At 46.0% G+C, this 19,825-nt stretch overlaps 1 protein-coding gene across 1 annotated transcript; it reads left to right on the forward strand.

Moving 5' to 3' along the window:
* Positions 1-4,684: 4,684 nt before the first annotated feature.
* Positions 4,685-15,476, forward strand: LOC146059112 (glycoprotein-N-acetylgalactosamine 3-beta-galactosyltransferase 1-A-like). Its single transcript, XM_083171234.1, has 2 exons — positions 4,685-5,325; positions 14,974-15,476. The coding sequence occupies exons 1-2, from the start codon at positions 4,720-4,722 to the stop codon at positions 15,196-15,198; spliced, it is 831 nt and encodes a 276-aa protein (XP_083027360.1). The 5' UTR covers positions 4,685-4,719; the 3' UTR covers positions 15,199-15,476.
* The last annotated feature ends 4,349 nt before the right edge of the window (positions 15,477-19,825 follow it).

Consider the following 19,825-nt stretch of genomic DNA (forward strand, 5'->3'; position numbering starts at 1 on the left):
AATTTTTGACAAAAACGGTGAATCACCCTATTCAATGACCACATGGCGAATACATTTCAAGGTTTTTTTCGCCATGATTCACCGAGTAGCAATCGCTATCTTTTTATGGAGAAGTGGAATGTGAACTTTTAAAATAAAGTGTTTTGTTTTTTACATTTGGTGTCAAAAAATCAGGAATTTTATTCTGAGGAGGGGCATGCTACTTTTATTCATGTGCTGTAAACACATGAATATATATTTAATTTTTAAAAAAATATTTTTTTTTTTTTTTTTTTTACACAGCAGCCAGCAGGGGGCGCCGGAGCCGAGCTGCTCATTACATATTCATATATTCACTGCACCCAATGTTACGATCGGGTATAGTGAATATACACTCCCCTGCTGGCACCCCCGGGGGGCAGCCTGTGCTGCCTGGCACCCGGGGAGCCCACCTGCCCCCCACAAACGTTCAGGGGCAGGCAGAGAGACTTCCATCTCTCTGCCTGGCACCCTCCTCAGGCTCCCTGCGGCTTTCGCCACAGGAGCTCATATTCGCCTGTCAGGGGCAGCGAGCCCCTGACACGTTGAATACCGGAGCCCGCTGGCTCCGGAACGTGGCGAATGTGCAGCGAATCCTAAAAAGGATTCGCTGCACCTCGCAGGTATTCACATTGAATACCGCCCATAGTGTAGTATATTCCTACATTGCTGTAACACTTCTGAAGAACACCTCCAGGTCCCACCGCCTATATGACTGATAGTGTACCCAACTCACAATGATTCTAAGTGTTCTGTGCACGTAAATGTATCCTTAATGCAGCAAATTCCACGACATGTAAGAATAAGGTAAATAGATCGCCATAGTCAAGCAAGATCTCAGATGTGTGGTTGTTACATACTCACGCAGCCATATGTAGACTTATGGGGCGTACACACGGTTCGATTGGACATGTTTTCAATTTCTAGAAGCAAAATCAAATCGACATCAAATTGAAATCGAACAGTATTAACTGCCTTCGATCTAGATTTAGTCCCGATGTGTGGCCCACGGCACCACAATCGAAAACAGAAATATGCTTGCCTGGCAAGTCTACTACTGCTTCAATATGGAATATCAAATGCAGTTACATGCTGCTCTATGCAGCATCCCACCTCCTTCCCCCTGTGTGCTGTCCTCCCACCGCCCTCCCTCCTGTTCGATTCCAGCAACCCTCCGGGTCCCGATATCAATATTGAATCGGTATCGCCGGCCGCCGGGATCTAACCGTGTGTACACCCCATTAGAGAACAGTAGTCTCAATGGTAATAAAAGCATTCATTAAAATATAAGATGCAGGAGGCATCTTGTGTCAATTAAAGTCTCCTGATGGCTTCTCTGAATGCCACTATCCAGCTTCTGCAACATAAAAACAGAATTTGACAGCAAATAAGAACCACGGCCCCTCTGTCCCTTTTTTTTAACTATATTGTTACCCTTAAACCCTATTTAATCCTTTTTTTCTTTGTAAGGATGTCCTTATGTCTATCCCATGCATGTTTAAATTGATCTACTGTCTTAGCCTCCAATACCTCTGATAGGAGACTAATCCTCTTGTCCACTACCTTTATGTGAAGTAATTTTTACTCAGATTTCCCCTGAACCTCCCTCCCTTCAGTGTCAGTGCATGTCCTCGTGTTCTAATACTAACATCCAAGGACACAGCATCATATGTGTGGACATTGGTCATTAATCCTCAGGTTATTCAGGATGGCCGTGAAATTCATGTTGCTCAAGCCAGTACAGTAAGCTAGCTTCTCATGGTGAAAAAAAACTATAATGAGGTATACCAGGTATCTGTATACCTCCTTTTGAGATACACCTAATGCTTCTCATTCTCAAGGAGAGATGTGGAACCACAGTGTATTCTTTGTAAATTATAACAATAAACCTGACTGAATGTAAAATAATGATATAATCAAAGCAAAGTTTTAGGACTATAAGAAAAAAGTAGAAATAAAATAAGAATAAAATAACAGTTGTGTGTTTTGTTCTTCTAAATAATTATTTATGGACAATATATATGCATATTCTCACTTCATAAGTATCTTTTACTCACGCCTGGGGTTTTATTTGCACCCGGGCAGGGTTGGATGCCAAGAACTTGACTAAGGGCTATGTGCAGGAAGCTGGATGGCTTGGTGAATTTCCTTCTCGTGGAGAAGGAGTTGATGAGGGTTGAATAGCTAAGTGCACAGGAGAACAGGAGAGTGCGGCTAGCACAGTGGGTAGCTAGGAATTAGAACCGCTAGTGTATAGACAGTGTTTCTGGAGAAACCAGCCTGAAACCTGAATGGGTTAGAACTGGTAAAGTGGACCGGGCTGAGATAGGTAATACAGACCAGGCTGGTACCGGTAATGCTGAACCATACTAGAATTGGACTGCTGAGCAAAACTGCAAGTGGACTGCTAAGTCGGGCTGGAATCTGATTGCTGATCTGGACTGGAACAAGAGTGCTGAGCTGTATGGGAACCAGATTGCTGAGCATGATGACTAGTACCAGATTGTTAAGCAGGATTGGAACAAGATTCTTGAGCTAGACTAGAACCAAAATGCTGCATGGGACTAAAACAAATTGCTGACTGCAGGGTTGCAGCCTAATGGGAGCCAAGTTGGCATCTGAAGAATTATTGTTGCACTGGCATCTGGCTACTGCTCCAGGAAGTACTTTTATAGGAGTTGTTGCTTCTCATTTAGTAGCTGCAGCCAGCTGAGCAAGTAGTGCAGTGTTCTGACTGGCTGATTGAATCCAACATAGTGCGGGTTCTGAATACAATTCTGGTGTAGAGACTTTCTGGGCATTGTAATACAAGCAAAACCTGCAGACCTTTGGGACAGTCGGGAGAGACAATGGATTTGCAGATACTGAGAGCTGAGAGTGCAGTGTGTGATATCTTTCACTTAAGCCACATTAGACAAAATAGTACAAAATATCACTCAGAAGGGCCCTTTGTGTACAGACAAGGGAGGACCTCCTTAACAGCACCCACTCCCCCTGCCATTGCTCGTCGTTGGCATCAGCAAGTATGTATGAGCTTGCAGATGCCGGCACCTCGCTGAGTCCCTGCTGCTGGCAATATCGGTGGCAGTGGGGATCGGCTAGTGTGTATGGTGCTTTATTAGGTACTTGTGTACTATCACAGCGCCCATCGCATCGCAGACCATAAGGCATGCGATGGTATGCGATACGACGAGATGTCCCCCGATGTCATACAATGTTAAAATTGTATAGCATTGTATATGGCATACAATGCCATACGATGCGATGCGATTTTAAAGTGTATAAGCACCCTAATGGGGGCTTACAATGTTAAATGCACCCCCACGCCACTCCCACTATGAATGTGAACCCGAAGCGTGGCGAGCGGCGGCGGTACGCGTCCTACGACCTTTTCATACCCCCACTATCCACATCGCCGTGGAGTTGATTTTATATAATGTGGGGAGCGCAAAGCGTGGAGAGCCCCGCGAGGGGACGCGGAATACATGTAAAGTAATACGCGTCCCCTCGCCACGCTTCGGGCTCGCTGCGCTCGCCACACTATATAGAAACTACTCCACACAGACGTGGATAGTGGGGGTATGAAAAGGACAGAGGACGTGTACCGTCGCCCCTCGCGGGCTCGCTACGCTCGCCTCACTTCGGGTTAACGTTCATACTGGGGGTGGCGTTGGGGTGCATTTAACATTGTAAGCCCCCATTAGGGTGCTTATACAATTAAACATCGTATAGCGGGCTTATACAATGTTAAATCGCATCGCAGTGCATCGGGTGTATGGCACGCGATGCGATGCGATTATATGGTGTGAGACCAAATATCGTGGGCGCCGTGCTAGTACACAAGTACCCTTTATTATCAATATATTGTAACATAATTGTATAGATTTATTCATTGCCACAATCGTGTTCACTATATTTTGGCTTTTTTTTCACTAACGATCACATCCCAGCTACTTTATTAGTGCAAAATGAAAGCTACTTACTGATCAGGTGGTATATATGTATATATTAGTAAGCCCGCTCAAAGCTAATGCTTTGAAAGCTAGTAGATGTAGTTTCACTTACTGCCAACAAATGGCATATATATATTCACATAACTTTTCAACATACTTTACAAGAGTAATTCCCATTGTGCTTGCTTCTATTTCTGGCACACCTTTTGCAGCCAGGTACAGCCCATAGACCCTTATTCAGATCTGATCGCAGTACAAATTTGTTCTCAAAATGGGCAAAACCATGTGCACTGCAGGTGGGGCAGATGTAACATGTGCAGAGAGAGTTAGATTTGGGTGGGGTGTGTTGAAACTGAAATCTATATTGCAATGTAAAAATAATGCAGCCAGTATTTACCCTGCACAGAAACAAAATAACTCACACAAATCAAACTCTCTCTGCACATGTTGCATCTGCCCCACCTGCAGTGCACATGGTTTTGCCCATTTTGAGAACAAATCTGTACTGCGATCAGATCTGAATAAGGGCCCATGGTCTCCAAGCCTCCTGGCCAGCAATCAATCAATATTGAAAATCAATAGGAGTTGTTAAACACCTCTAAATTGTGAATGAAAGTGTTTATTTTATATGTGGGGTGAAACATCCAATACTTCAATAATGAACATTTCATAATTAAGAATTTTGAATCTTGCAGAAGACAGAGTGAGTGAGGAGCTGTTCCGTGAAGTCAGAGTCTTATGCTGGGTAATGACAACACCGTTCCACTTAGCAACCAAAGCCATTCATGTGAAGAACTCTTGGACTCGTCACTGCAATAAAATTTTATTCATGAGTTCCGTACCCAATGGAAGCTTCCCAACTATTGGTTTAAATACCACAGAAGGCAGAAATCAGCTGTACTGGAAGACGATCAGAGCATTCCATTATATACACCAACATCATTTTCATGAGGCTGACTGGTTCCTAAAGGCAGATGATGACACCTATGTTGTGGTGGAAAATTTAAGGTGGATGCTTTCTAATTACACACCATATCAGCCGGTCTATTTTGGCAAACGTTTCAGACCTTTTGTTAACCAAGGCTACATGAGTGGAGGAGCCGGTTATGTACTGAACAAAGAATCCTTGCAACGCTTTGTAGATGGTTTTCGGACAGGAGTTTGCACTCATGCATCAGCTGTGGAAGATCTGGAACTGGGTAGGTGCATGGAAAGAATGGGGGTAATACCTGCTGATACCAGAGATGGTGAAAAGAGAGAGACCTTCCACCCATTTACACCTACATATCATATGACTGGTCATTTCCCTGATAGTAATATTTATCGTCACTACTGCTTTTATCCTTTAATAGAGGTGAGTAGTTCATCATTATTGGCTATTAACATTCTAACGTATTCTTTAATAAACAATGGAGCATCAGTGGCAAATGCAGGATTTTGAAACAGGGTTTTTCAAATAAGTGGTTACAGAACCAATAAAAACTGCCCCCTCCCCCCATAGATTGCCAGCACAGCCCCCCTTTTTTTTTTTAAATTCAGTCTTTATTTTATTTTATAAACAATACAGAGACAAACATATACAATAATATAACAAGACAAAAGGTCAAAATACTGCATCGTATCCTGGTACAAAGCTTGATTAACATTCAACACGATCACACTTGAAGAGAAGGAGAACCTGTCAATTTGCAATTAACTACTGCTTATTCAGTACAGTGTAACAAAGACTTGATTGCTAAACCATAATCCAGTGAGCCAAGAACACAACTTGCTAATTTGCTATTCACATCAATTAAACATTCCCTCTTGCTGATACAATTTTCATAAAGTGCAAAGTGCGATTTGTGCAACAAGTTCAGTTTGAAAATAGGACGTAAATCCCATTTTAATATACTAAATTATACTCTTAACATTTCATAATATCGTGAGTGCTATAAATCCTAAGTGGAGGAATGTTATATTGAAATTATTGATCTGAATAAAGTGCATAGTGCATAGTGTTTTGTGCCACAAATCCATAAAACCAAAGTAATAACATAATTAAATCTCTTTTAAATTATAATAGTTCAAAAATCCAATTTATAAAATTTCGAGTTGCGCCAACTTCCCCATGTTTTATAAAACTTAGAGTGGGCCCCTCTACTTGCATAAGTAAATCTTTCATGTGAGCATATAGTATTCACCAAGTGAATCCACTCATCTCTAGAGGGAATTGCCTTTTCCATCCAGTGCCTAGCAATTATAACCTTGGCTATAGCTGAAACATTCCTAACTAGTTGTAACCAAGGCTCATTCTGTAGACCGTGTTCCCATACCCCCAATATCATACCGGAGGGGGAAAGAATGTATTGTGGAACCCCCACCGTCACCAGTATATTGATAACATTACCCCAAAAAATTTTTAGTTCACAACACTCCCACAGTAAATGCCAAAGGGTTCCCTGCTCTAATTGGCACTTCGGGCAGAGGTCATTACCGGATAGGCCCATTCTTTTCCTACTCACCGGAGTTATATATATACGGTGCAAAATATTAAACTGTACCTGCTGAATACGGATTGAGATGGTCGCTCTACTAGGGGCCGCCAATATCTCACTCCAAGAAAGTGAATCCAACCGAGGAATGTCCTCCGCCCAACGTGACTTCAGACGTTCTAACTCCTCCCCTTGTACACAAGATTGCAAGAATTTGTATAGTTTAGACAACCGATGGCGGGGTCCCAAACCTGTCATAAAGTTTTTCCCCGGGGATGACCTAATGATACCCCCTCTTCTTAACAGTTGAGTTAGGGCACTGCTTAATTGGATATATCTAAAGGCCATCTGGTCGGGAAGGTCATTTGAACATTGTAATTCATTGAAGGATCGGATTCGTCCGTCTTGTATAAACTGACCCACAGTCTGTAATCCGTACCTTCCCCAGGCCGCTCCCAGTTGGCTAGCTATATTATTTAGTGCTGGTATCGCAAGGATAGATGAATCCGGGTCGATATCCCCATAGTGTGTGAATCTCTGTACTTGATCCCAGATTGTTAAAGCTTGGGTAATAATTGGGGGAAAATCCCGGCGCCTAACTCTAGATAGGAGAAGCTGAAGGGGTGAAAGGCCCAACTTGAGACCTCCCACGAGAAGTTGAGACTCCAGTAAATTTTCTTTTTCTTGAATCCAAGAACAAATATGAGTAAGTTGCGCAGCCCAGTAATACAACCTAAAATTCGGCAAGGCTAACCCCCCATCCCTTCTTGCTCTATATAGGGTTTTTAATCTAACTCTAGGTCGTTTATTTCTCCAGATGAATGAGGAAAGAGTACCTTCCAGATCCTGGAAAAATTCTAATTTAATATAAACAGGAGATTGGAGGATAATATATAGTAGCTTAGGGAGAATGGACATTTTAATTAAGTTGACCCTGCCAATTTGAGATAGAGGGAGCCCGGTCCATCTACGACATTTATCCCGAATATCTTTCAAAACGGGGCGTACGTTGTCCCCCAAAAAATCTTGCGGAGATTTAGAGACCATTATACCCAAGTAACGAAACTTGTCGGTGGTTCTCAGCAGTGAATCCTGCGGAGTGGTAGACGGTGATTCCCCCAGATAGATCAAATTAGACTTTTCCCAGTTCATTTTTATCCCGGAGAACTCCCCGAATTTCCTAATCACACCCATTATCTCTGGCAGATTGGTTTCAGGATGATCTAAACCAACCAGTAGGTCATCCGCGTAGAGGGAGACCATACTCCGACCACAGGATATTGTAGGGCCTAACTTAAATCTCAGAGCACAAGCCAGGGGTTCCACCGCCACTGCAAATAGCAGAGGAGATAGAGGACACCCCTGCCTTGTGCCCCTTGACAAGGGGAAAGGGGGGGAGGTGTATCCATTTATCGTTATCCTTGCCTCTGGGTGTTGATATAACAATTTGATCCAATTAATAAATCTATCTCCAAAGCCAAAGGCCTTAAGGGCAATCCACAGGTAGTCCCACTCAATTACATCAAATGCTTTGCTGGCATCAAATGATGCCAGCGCCGCAGAACCTCCCCTATAGTTATTTAACTGGATATAAGAGTGGACCCTTCTCAAGTTGATCGCTGTTGATTTTCCCGGACGGAATCCAGTCTGGTCTGGGTGAATGATGTAATCTAGCACCTTCCCTAACCTATTAGCTAAGATCTTGGCATAGATCTTTGCGTCGGCAGAGATTATTGAGATGGGGCGGTACGAGTCAACCCTAAGGGGGTCTTTACCCCCTTTAGGGATCATCACAATGGAAGCTGCCGCCATGGATTGGGGAAAATTCCATTCCTCAACCATGTCGCCAATCAAAGTCCAAAGGGCTGGGGCTATGTTTCCCGCATATTTACGGTAGAATTCTCCTGGTAGGCCGTCAAGCCCTGGCGCCTTGTTATTTGGGAGGGATTCAATAGCTGCCACCACCTCCTCAAGTCCTATAGGGGCCTCCAACCCCTCTCTGACTTCGTCTGACAACTGAGGAAGATTTAGAGACACAAGATAGTTAAATAAAGCTTCTCCACCCTTAGAGGACTGAGATCGATATAGGTTCTTAAAATATGACAAAAAAATATTAACTATATTCGGTGTATCTGTAACATTCTCCCCAGTATCTGATCTAATGGCAGAGATAAAGCTGGACGGTTGTTCTTGCTTGGACAGTATCGCCAACCATTTTCCCGCTCGATCAGTGTGGCCAAACCTTCTATGATCTCCCATGGCTAGTCTACGGCTGGCCGCCTCCTCAAGATGTTCTCTCAGATCACTCTGGGCTTGGCACCACGCTTCCTTATCCGACTCTAACCCTGTACTACAATATTTATCTTCCAGCGTAGTAGCGCTGTACTCCAGATCTTGTAATCTGGCCCTATATTCTCCCTTAATAGAAGCAATATGTTTAATTAGGATCCCTCTAGCAAAGGCTTTGAAAGAATCCCACACCAATGTCCCACTAGCTGAGCCCCGATTCTGAGACATAAATTCCTCAAATACCCCCCCCAACCCCTCCTGGTCCCCCATTTGTTTTAACCAAAAGGGCTGCAATTTCCAATACCTGTAACCTTCTGCCGTGTCTAAGTCTAGTTGTAACAGAACAGGTGAGTGGTCAGAGATTCCCCTTGATTTATATTCCACTATTTGAACCCTATTAAGGAGGCCTTGCGAGACCAGCACCAAATCAATTCTGGAGAAAACCTTATGGGTTACCGAAAAACAGGAGTATTGTCTACGGCCAGGGTATTTGACCCGCCAGGGATCCCACCAACCGATATCGTTGATGAAGTCCCTGAATTTACTCCCTTCATTAATACATACAGCATTGGGCTTAAATCTGTCCACCCGGGAGTCCAAGACTTTATTAAAGTCCCCCATGCACACAACATGGGAGTCAGGAAAGTTAGCTGAGAAGTCCACGGCTTCCTTAAGGATAGTATATGAGAAAGGAGGAGGTATGTAAATTGCCAAAATGCAAAGCCTATGTCGTTCGTAATGCCCTTCTAAAAAGATATAGCGACCATCCGGGTCGATTTTACAAACATCCGGGGTAAAGGCCACCGATTTTTTTATCAATATGGAAACTCCACGGGACATATTAGAGTGAGGGGCATGGTAGAGAGAGCCAACCCATGGTCGCCTAAGTGAGGAAAGTTTCTCCCTGACTAAATGAGTTTCCTGCAAACAAATTATGTCAGCTTGATGGTCTCTACAATACTTTAGGACGACTGCCCGTTTGATTCTGTCATTCATGCCCCTCACGTTCCAACTCAAAAACCGTAAAACCATTAGGGAGGTAATCTACTATGGCACTCAGCAATGGTAAGCACAAGCCTGCACTGTAACGATATTTCAGCAAATGACCGGTATACTCCATCAAGCAATGTACAGGAAAAAATTAACGAAAAATAAATAATTACAATACACCAAACAATACATAAAAAAAGAAACATCAACCCACCCCCCCTCCCCCCACCCTGTACGCCATCCCCTAGGCCTACCTAACCCCCACATCCCTGGACCCCTACCCCTTCTTTTGGGGCTATTACCATGAAGGCCACATTGTAGGATCCCCCCTCCCCCCCTCCCAACCGCTAAAGCAACATTAAACACTAATAATATTTTAGCAGATAACCCCCGCTACTTAAAAAGAAGGTCGCCTCCAGCTACATCAGCCTGTTAAGCTTGTTTTTTCCCAGGGGCAAAATGATTAAGCCAATTAGCCGCCTCGGCTGGAGTGGCGAAGAAGTTGGTAACCCCATCGGACGCTACCCGAAGTCTACTGGGGTATAACATAGAATAATGTAGACCCAGATCCCGAAGTCTGGTCTTAATGTCTTTAAATTTCATCCTGTCCCGCTGGACTTCAATCGGGAAATCTGGGAAGGTAACGATTTTACCCCCGTTATAACTTAACTTGGGTTTCGCCCTCGCCAAACGAATGATGATGTCTCTGTCCCTGAAATGAAGAAGTTTAGCGATCAGCATTCGTGGTGGGGCACCAGGGACTGGGGGGCGGCCCGGGATCCGATGGGCCCGCTCGATGGCGAACTGAGCGGTAAACACTTCTCTTCCAAATGTGCTAACAAGCCACTGTTCCAAAAATCTTTCCGGTTCGCTGCCCTCAACTCGCTCAGCAAAGCCCAAGAAACGAACGTTATTTCGTCTCAATCTCCCCTCCATATCGGTGAGCTTGTACCTCATCTCCCCCACCTGAGAAGCGAGGTTTTTAATCTGATTATTAAGGGGGGAAACCTGATCTTCAATTTGAGATATTCGTGTCTCAACCTCGGTAACTCGCTCCCTAATTTTCTCCGCATCTTGTCTAAGAAGGGAGATATCCGATTGTACTTTTCCCAATTGGACAGACAGGCGGGACTCGCAGTTGTTAATAGCGTCCAACACTTGCTGCAGGGTGATTTCAGTAGGTGGGGGGGGGAGTATCCCCTTTAACTGGTGAGGATGCTGGAGTAGAGGTTTGTGAGGGAGGCCCGGATTGATTGGGTTTACGGGCGTATTTTTCCAAGCGTGCTGCGGCTGTATTCTGGCCGGTTTTCCCCATTGTATCTTATATATCAGCTAAACTCAAAGATGAGCTCTTCAAATGTGTGGAAACACTCTGAGAGGAGGTAAGAGAGTCACCGGCAATTTACCACTGTTCCACCTGAGAGATAAGGGGATAAACTTGCCCCGAGACCCACAGCACAATAATTCAGTCAGTAATGAGGCGCCTGGGACCGCTGTAAACAGACCTCCTCTCACCCCTCAAAAGAAAAAAAAACACAGTACTTGCGTGGGATTCGTGGGGTCGTCGCCACCATAAACCATCAGGCTGCACAGCTGGATAATGCGCCTAGGGAGCCACCACTACTTGAGACGTCTGGAACCAAGAGGCTCTGACAGAGCACACTGCAGCGGTACTCTGACTGTTCCTCTGTGCTGTAGTCCAGCTACCTGCGACCAGGTTAATACGCCGTGGGGCTCCTTCTTAGGCACTGTTTATACTGGGAGACGCCGGGAGCCGAAAGCCTCCGGCTGAACACGCGCTGCGGCTTTGCTTCCTCCTCTCAGTCTCCCAGGGTGCACCACTCACTCTCCCAGAATTCGTTGCGTCACACAGAACACTCCCCAAACGTAGGACGCTGACGAGCCGGTGTCTCAGATGTGGAAGCGGCTCCAGACGAACGGTCACTGGTAGGGCATGATTAAAAGCGTCAGACGGGGGTTTTAATCCATAGTCATGCTAGCCTCAGCGGGAGGGAGGGAGAGGGGATGGGTGCCCACGCTCGCTCACTCAGCCGTGACCCGCCCCTTCCGCCATCGAATGTCAGCACAGACCCACCATAGTTAGACAGAAGAGACCCACATAGTCAGCACAGCCCCTCATACATAACCAGCATAGCCCCCCATAGACAGCCCAGCCCATATAGGCAGCATAGCCCCCCCATAAATAGCACAGATTTCCATAGTCAGCATAGCCCCTCATAGACAGATCAGCCCCCCCATAGATGCTAAGCACAGTCCCCATAGATAGAACAGCACCCCCATAGTCAGCACAGCTCCCTATAGACAGTCAAATGACTTCTGCCCACCTGTATTGAAAAACCAGCACCGGGATCTTGGACAGGTCCTGGTTCCAAAAAGAGAGATGCAAAGGGAAGTAGGGAAGTGGAGGCACTCAGTTTATTGGTAGCATATAGATCCTGGGAAACAAAGGACTGGGTTGGTGTCAGCAAATTGACAACAGAACCTAACAGACCTAACAGAAATCCATTGAGGAAAAGTGACTCATTAATGCCATGTGCAGGGATCATATTTATACAAAATATCCATCTGGTTTCTAGTTGGAGTTTTACCTCTTTCACCTTCCTAAATGGAAGGTGGATGTGATGAATTATATAATAAGGGATAATTGCCGTCATGCCACTGTTTGCTCATTCTCTCTGCCATCCAAAGGCTGGCAAATGGCAGATTAGTGCTACACCATCCTCTCTTTGAACTGTCTTGTTGTATTTCCAATATATAGGAAACCACAAGGACTTCTAATAGAATAGACCACAAGTCTGCTGGTTCACATGAAAGGATAATAGATTCTGCAGCTGATTCTGAGTTGCTTACAGATGTGGTTGCATCTTATGCTGTAGCTGCTTCTGCTGTGTCCAATTTAATTTATACAGATATTCCCCCATGCAGTGTGTAGTAGGGGTGCTGGGCCATCTCAGTGAACCATTGAATGTACCATCTAAATTTGCACCAGCCTAATGACAAGTGCAGTTTCTCTATCCATGCTGGTCTCCTGTGTGAGCAGCTGTGTATCTGGCTATTTCTGCTTAACCTTAACCGTGTAATTTCCCGGTACTTCTTTACTTTCACGGCGCCACTAGATAGGACAGATAGGATCAGGGCCGGTGCTAGGGTGTCCGGCGCCCTCCTGCAAACCATAAATTTTGCGCCCTTTAACATTGCCATTGCAGCAAGCTGGAGCCCGATTGTGGGAGCGTATGCAACATGCGCTCCTAAAGAGGATGTTGGGTGCATGTACATGCATACACCATCTCAGTACTTTGTCCGCAAAATGTTGCAGGCACTAAAGGTGCCCATACACGCTGCGAGAATGGCATACGTTATGGGCTAGATCGCATCGCACGGCATACATGCAGTGTGTGTGCGATGCGATCCAAAAGCAGTACAAAAAGTATGTGCAGCCCACGGAAGCACACATCGCATTGCACGCTCCTATCGCACCGTGTATGGGCACCTTTGGGCACATAACCCAGCCCATTATTTTAAAAGTGTCACTGAGAAGAGGGAAGGAAGGGGGAGGCGGTGCTGTTGCCTGTTCATCATTTGATTGACAGCTGACAGGCGCAGGGAGCAATGGGTAGGCGGCGTGCAGGAGGCAGTGACAATTGAGGGCTGAGGCAGCTTTAGCAGAGCAGGGAGGGAGACAGCGCCTTTTCAGCATGGCGCCTCCCTGCTTTGCAGGAGCTGCTGAGTGGGTAGCGCCGGCCCTGGATAGGATACTAGATAGGATACGATTTTGTATGCGATTTGACATAAGATATCGCATAAGATATAGGATAAGATTTACTATCCATTTCATTACCCCACTATCCACTAGGGCGTGGAGTTGATTTTATATAGCGTGGCGAGCGCAGCGAGCCACCGAGCCCGAAGCGTGGCGAGCGCAGCGAGCCGTGCGAGGGGACACAGATGTTGTTTCAAAGCAAGTCCCCAATATTGCATGCCATTTGCATGCAATTCCATAAAATACATTCTGTGTGCGCTCGCCACGCTTCGGGCTCGGTGGCTCGCTGCGCTCGCCACGCTATATAAAATCAACTCCACGCCCTAGTGGATAGTGGGGTAATGAAATGGATAGTAAATCTTATCCTATATCTTATGCGATATCTTATGTCAAATCGCATACAAAATCGTATCCTATCTAGTATCCTATCTGTCCTATCTAGTGGCGCCGTGAAAGTAAAAAAGTACCAATTTCCCATTAGCACCCACTAACGATCAAGTCCGGCTCCTACCATTGTGGAGGATGAAGGGGGGAGAGGTCTGCCATTGGACATGCTGCCTGGTCCACTGGAGGAGAGGGAAGCCACCAGCCAGGTCCAGCACCTGCACAACAGAGCTGCCAGGCATTGGAAACAGTGTATTTGTACAAACTGCTGCTTGGCTATGCATGCGCAAACCCCTGGCTTCTATGGACTGCATCCACAGCAGCCCATAAAAACTTTGCTAGGGTTGATCTTCAGGCAGTGAATGGTAATCACAATCTGTACTGCCTGTCCTGCTGGTGATTGGTAGGTAGTCACGGTCTGCATCTGGTTTACTCAGTTTACTATGTGCAGCAGCAAATAGGTAAGAAAATCCACCACTGTTCAGGACGCATGAGCTGTATAGCTTCGTACACACAGGGCAATTTCAGCCATTATCACCGGGATATGGCGATTGTCGTCGGGAGCATGCCAGCCCTTGGGTGGTCGCTGGACGGAGGAGCATGCTCCTGCAACCAGTGGCTTCTCATGGTGATCAGCTGTTTCGCAGTGTCTCCTTTTCATCAGTGACCATCTCTGGTCGCTGATGAAAACGGGACACTGAGCTATATATTGCTCCGTGTGTACGAAGCTTATGACTGGAACAATTGCAGAGACTTAAAACATCAGCCAACTTCGTGTCACATGGACACTGAATGCTACTCTGTCACCGGTACAGTACTACTCTGCAACTGGATATATCTGTAGGATTTAGTGGTTTATCCTTTTTTTATAAAATGGTTAAAGCTCCAAATTTTGATGCAAAGAAATTTTGAGAGAATAATTATGTTCAGTATGGTACATACCAGAATTTGCACAAGAGGAGGCCACACACGACCTTACTGTGCAACCAGCCAGCCATGGCTAATGTCGCTGAGAATTACCTTCATGGCTACTATTTCTGTTGATAATTCCACTCTATTAACACATCAATATTTTGCTTCTCAGGGTTCCCAGTGCTGCTCAGACCTGGCCATATCCTATCACTATGTTGATGCTGAACTTATGCACACATTGGAATATTTTACCTACCACCTGCGAGCTTATGGATACCAGTACCGATACCAGCCCCACTTACCAGTACATGCCAGCAGGCTACCAGATTACGATGCAAATGTGACAGAGACATCACGAGTTTCTTCAGCACAAATACCAATGATGCCTCAGAAGTGATTGCAATGCTGTGTTATTTATCCCTGATATCTCGTGTTTTTTACACTATTTCATGAAATCTTGTCATATTTGAAACACTATACACCTGTTTGGCATGACTGATATTCTAGTGGAAGAGCCGCTGTAGGTAACAGTGTTCTTTCAAGTCCAATGGAGAGAAGAAAAAAGCACTCAGGATTCGCATTAAAACTTGCTGCTGAGTGGCCACATACATATCCATAGGTATAACAAATAATTACATAGGCCAATGATAATAAATAGTATTTCATTTTGTGCGGGCAGAGCGCCGGAGGGCGGACCGGGCCTGCCGACGTCAAAGCTGTGGGCGGTCCTAGGCCGCTGATGTCACAAAAGGGCCGGGCCGCGATGTCATCAAAGAGGGCGAGCCCGGCCACCGCCGTCATTAAAGGGGGTGGGCTCAGCCACCGCCATCACCAAAGGGGGCGGGCCCCTCCGAAGTCACTGTGCTGCTGGGGAAGTGCCGGGCATTGCCGTCTACGGCGGCGCTAAGCTTCCCCAGTGCGGTGTGTCGGGGCAGACACCTGGTTGTTTTAGCGGGACACTGCTAGAGGGGCAGGGCACATTTTGCCCTTTAAAAACAGCATGCATGTTTTGCAGGTCTCACAGAATCAAAAGTGAAATAATTAGCTTCACCTGTGGATCTTGTAAAATGTGTCAGTAATGAGTGCATCTGTCGGGTGACATTTGAGGTCCTGAAGACCAAGTTTTCTGGGATGTGTAGTTTCAAAACATCTGGAGGGCCAACGTTGGACATGCCTGGTCTAAAACATTTGATGACACTACATTAAAATCCACCGCTAGTAGAATTGAGGAATCCAAATCCGGGGTAAGCAGGGAAACAATATTTCGGAAAAATAATTTGGAAAAAACATTGGGTGCATAAACATTGCATAATGTATATCTGGTTGAATGTATGGTGGCGTCCAAGAGGACGAATCTACCCTCAGGGTCAGTCATGGTAGTATGAATCACCACCGGAATTTGTTTCTTGGCCAATATGACAACCCCTCTGGATTTGGAGTTGTAGGGGGACGATGCCAGCACCGTCCATCCTAGGGAATTTAGTTTAAGTATTTCAGGGGGGTGTCAGATGGGTCTCCTGTAAATTTGCCACATCTGCTTGTATTTTGTGCAGGTAAAGCAAGGTTTTCTTGCATTTGGAGGGAATATGGAAGCCACCAACACTCAATGTCACTTCAGACCATGCATAATACATTGTAATAATCAGGGATACATGCTTGGCAGTGAGCAATAAATGGTTGCAGTAAATATCACCCAGCAGATATACTTCAAACAAATGTCTAGGACCATCAGGGATACAAAACACAGAACATGACACAAGAGGAAAAAACATGAAGGATGCAGAAAAAAAAGAGAAAAGGGGAGGGAGAAACCAGGGAGCCAGGTGTCCCATTTTTTTGATTGAATGTGTAGCACATGAGACATGTAGCTGAATAATGAGTAACATTCCCAGGCTCCCTAACCAAAAAAAACTACAAATACAAATAGAAGGACTTCCGGAAACCCAGCAGCAAAAGGGACTACTGGGAACCATAGCCTCTGAAGACAAGCAACATAAACGCATGAACATAAGGCTCGCCCCAGCCTTAGATTATATAATCAGGGCTCCCAGACCGTCACGGGGGTCTACTGCCCTCCGGTCACTCTGAGGCCACTGGAGAAATGAAATAAAGCAAGCCCAACATATCACTTTGTATGCCGTTTTGGAGGGAGGAACTACAAACATCTCAATGTATAGTCAGTCAGCGTCCCGTCTTTAAAAGGAGAATTAAACCTTCAATCAGTAGGGTAATAAAGTTCCAGCTGTTAGTGATAGATCCTATATTGTTGGAAAGTGTGATTGCGGGAATGGTTGTTGAGGGTGTATAGTCCCCAATTTCATGTAGAGTCTGGGCAGGGCCGGCGCCACCACTAGGCAAATCTAGGCATTTGCCTAGGGCGCCAGCCACTGGAGGGCGGCACTTTGCCCCTCGCCTCTCGCATGGAGGCTGCAGGGGTGTCCGAGCCGGGTACCGGCGGCACTGTGTGATCTGGCGGCGGGGTCCCTGCAGTGATGCGCGCTATACGGCAGCCAGGCGGCGGCGCGGGAAGCGCTGCTGGGTTTGAAAACATTCCGCATGCTGATTGGCTGAGATTCAGCCAATCAGTGTGCGGCGAGTTTTCAAACCCATCAGCGCTTCCCGCACCACCGTCTGGCTGCCGGATTGCGCGCATCACTGCAGGGACCCCGCCGCCAGATCACACAGTGCCGCAGGTACCCCCCCGTAGGCACCGGGGCACCCCAACCCCCCTCGCCTGGGGCGCTGGCCCTGAGTCTGGGCCTGCTGGGGAGATGGTGGCCTGGGCCAATGCGACCAGGTAACTCTTCGCATCTTGTACCATGCTGAACTCTTTAAAAGAGGTTCCCATAAAGATTCGGAGCTTAGCAGGATAGAGTAGGGCAAATTTAGTATGGTTTTTCACCAACCGGCATAGTGGTGAAAACTCCTTCCTGGCCCTCGTGACTTCAGCTGAAAAATCTTGGAAGATCAGCAATTTATTAGTGTTCCATTGTAGCGATCTATTTTGCCGGAATGCCGCCCAGATTGCCTCCCTATGTTGGAAATTGAGGCATTTGAAAATAATTGCCCTAGGCCGGTTTGAAGAGTTGTCTCTAGGTTGACCCAGCCTATGGGCTCTCTCAATCACCATGCCCGTACAGGTGTCCTCTATGTGGAGTAGCTCTGGCAGGGTGGTGACAAGAAACGCATACAGATCTGGGCCCTTAAGAGTTTCTGGGAGACCCAGAATACGTAGGTTACTCCTTCTCGTGCGATTTTCCAAATCGTCGAGTTTATTTTGAATAGCATATGTGGTTTTCTGTAATGCTTCATTGGTGGCTTTAAGGGAATGAATATCTTGAAAGGCTTCACCTAGGCATGCTTCATTAGCATTAACCTTTTTGGTGATCTGCTTTACTTGGGATTTAGTGTCCTGTACTGACTGCTGTATTTTTGCAGCATGGGCATCCAGTATAGGGTTAATGGTATCTTGTATGGCTCTGACCATATCAGCATAGGTCAAGGGGGTGGGTGCTGGGTTAGCTGAGTGAAAAGTTCAGGTTGTGTGTGCGTGAGGTGCTGAGTATACAACACACTTACTGGCTCTGGCTGCTGCTGTAACACAGGTGCCGGCATCTGGGCTGTCGTGAGGTCCGCGATCATGTACCCTGCTGATGCCTGTGGTGCCTTTGGCGCGACGGCCATGTTGGAAGCGCCTCCCGCAATATACTGTGGCTTCCCGACAGTGCTAGAAATTTGTCCATTGCGGACAGTGCATTCTCCCCAGTGCCTTCCGGCAGTCAGCGGGCGGGTGAGTGCGGCCTACGGGCGGCATGCAGGACAGTCCGGCTGGGGCGTTAACAGAGCTCAGTGCCTTGCTGCCGACTCCATGAGACCTGGAACCGGAAGTCGAGTCTTGTTTTCATACTGTTTTATTAGCACAACCAAATGTAACCAGCAACTGTTGGCACATTGCACATTCACACCAGAAAACACATTCAGACCTGTGTGTGAAATTGAGAATTGGGCCCCGAATGTATATTATTTGTAGACCAAGGGCAAGATGTAATGAGGTTGCGAATTTTTAGACAGCTAAAAAAAAAAATCACACCATATCGCACAAGTCACATGTGCGTTTTTCCGCCGAAAATCACACGTGTAATAATCGGGGGCCTTATTTTGGTTCATTCTTTCTGACAAAATCCTTCTTAGATGGGCAAAACCATGTGCACTGCAGGTGGGGCAGATGTAACATGTGCAGAGAGAATTAGATTTGGGTGGGGTTTTACTTCAAAGTGAGATCTATATTGCAGTGTAAAAATAAAGCAGTCAGTATTTTCCCTGCACAGAAACAAAATTACTCACCCAAATCTAATTCTCCCTGCACATGTTACATCTGCCCCCCCTGCAGTGCACATGGTTTTGTCCATCTAAAAAGCATTTTGTCAGAAAGAATGAACCAAAATAAGGCCCCGGGTGTGATTTTTTTAGAATAAGCCAGAAATCACTTGCGAATTCTGGTGATTTTTAGTAATGGCAATGTGCGATTTTTTTTCATAGTAAAGGTGTGATTCGATTTGTTTCAGTAACTGGAGTGTGCACTTTTTTAGTAAAAATAAAAAAAATGGTGTCTAGGGAAGGAGCTGCATGTGTAAACATGGGTCTGGGTCAAAGGGTTGACCCAATTAAGTCCGACAGTGAATAGGTCGACCACTATTGGTAGACAGGCCATAGGTTGACTACATGGCTAATGTCGACAGGGTCAAAAGGTTAACATGTGCAATGGGTCAACATAGAAAATTTCGACATGAGTATTTCATGCTTTGTACATGGAAACCGTACAAGTATACTACGTCTCCATCAGATTAGGGTGCTGGGGATAGCCTCAGGCTTCAGCTCTAGATGGGGGAATCCTGGGGGGACCCCCTTTATTGTGGGGGTCCCCACGCCCCCAGTGACCCCGGCCAGAGTTGACCAGCCATGGTGATAATGTTTCAGGACCTTGCGCAAAAAGTGTCTCACGGCTATGGCATTACACTGCTGCC

This window comes from Crinia signifera, chromosome 2, assembly GCF_055691185.1.
Source record: "Crinia signifera chromosome 2, ASM5569118v1, whole genome shotgun sequence".
Taxonomy (NCBI): domain Eukaryota; kingdom Metazoa; phylum Chordata; class Amphibia; order Anura; family Myobatrachidae; genus Crinia; species Crinia signifera.

Excerpts from the sequence above, each read along its gene's own strand:
- LOC146059112 (XM_083171234.1), top strand. The coding sequence starts at position 4,720 with ATGACAACACCGTTCCACTTAGCAACCAAAGCCATTCATGTGAAGAAC. Across the intron at positions 5,326-14,973 it reads GCTTTTATCCTTTAATAGAG|GGTTCCCAGTGCTGCTCAGA; the intron begins GTGAGTAGTTCA and ends TTTGCTTCTCAG.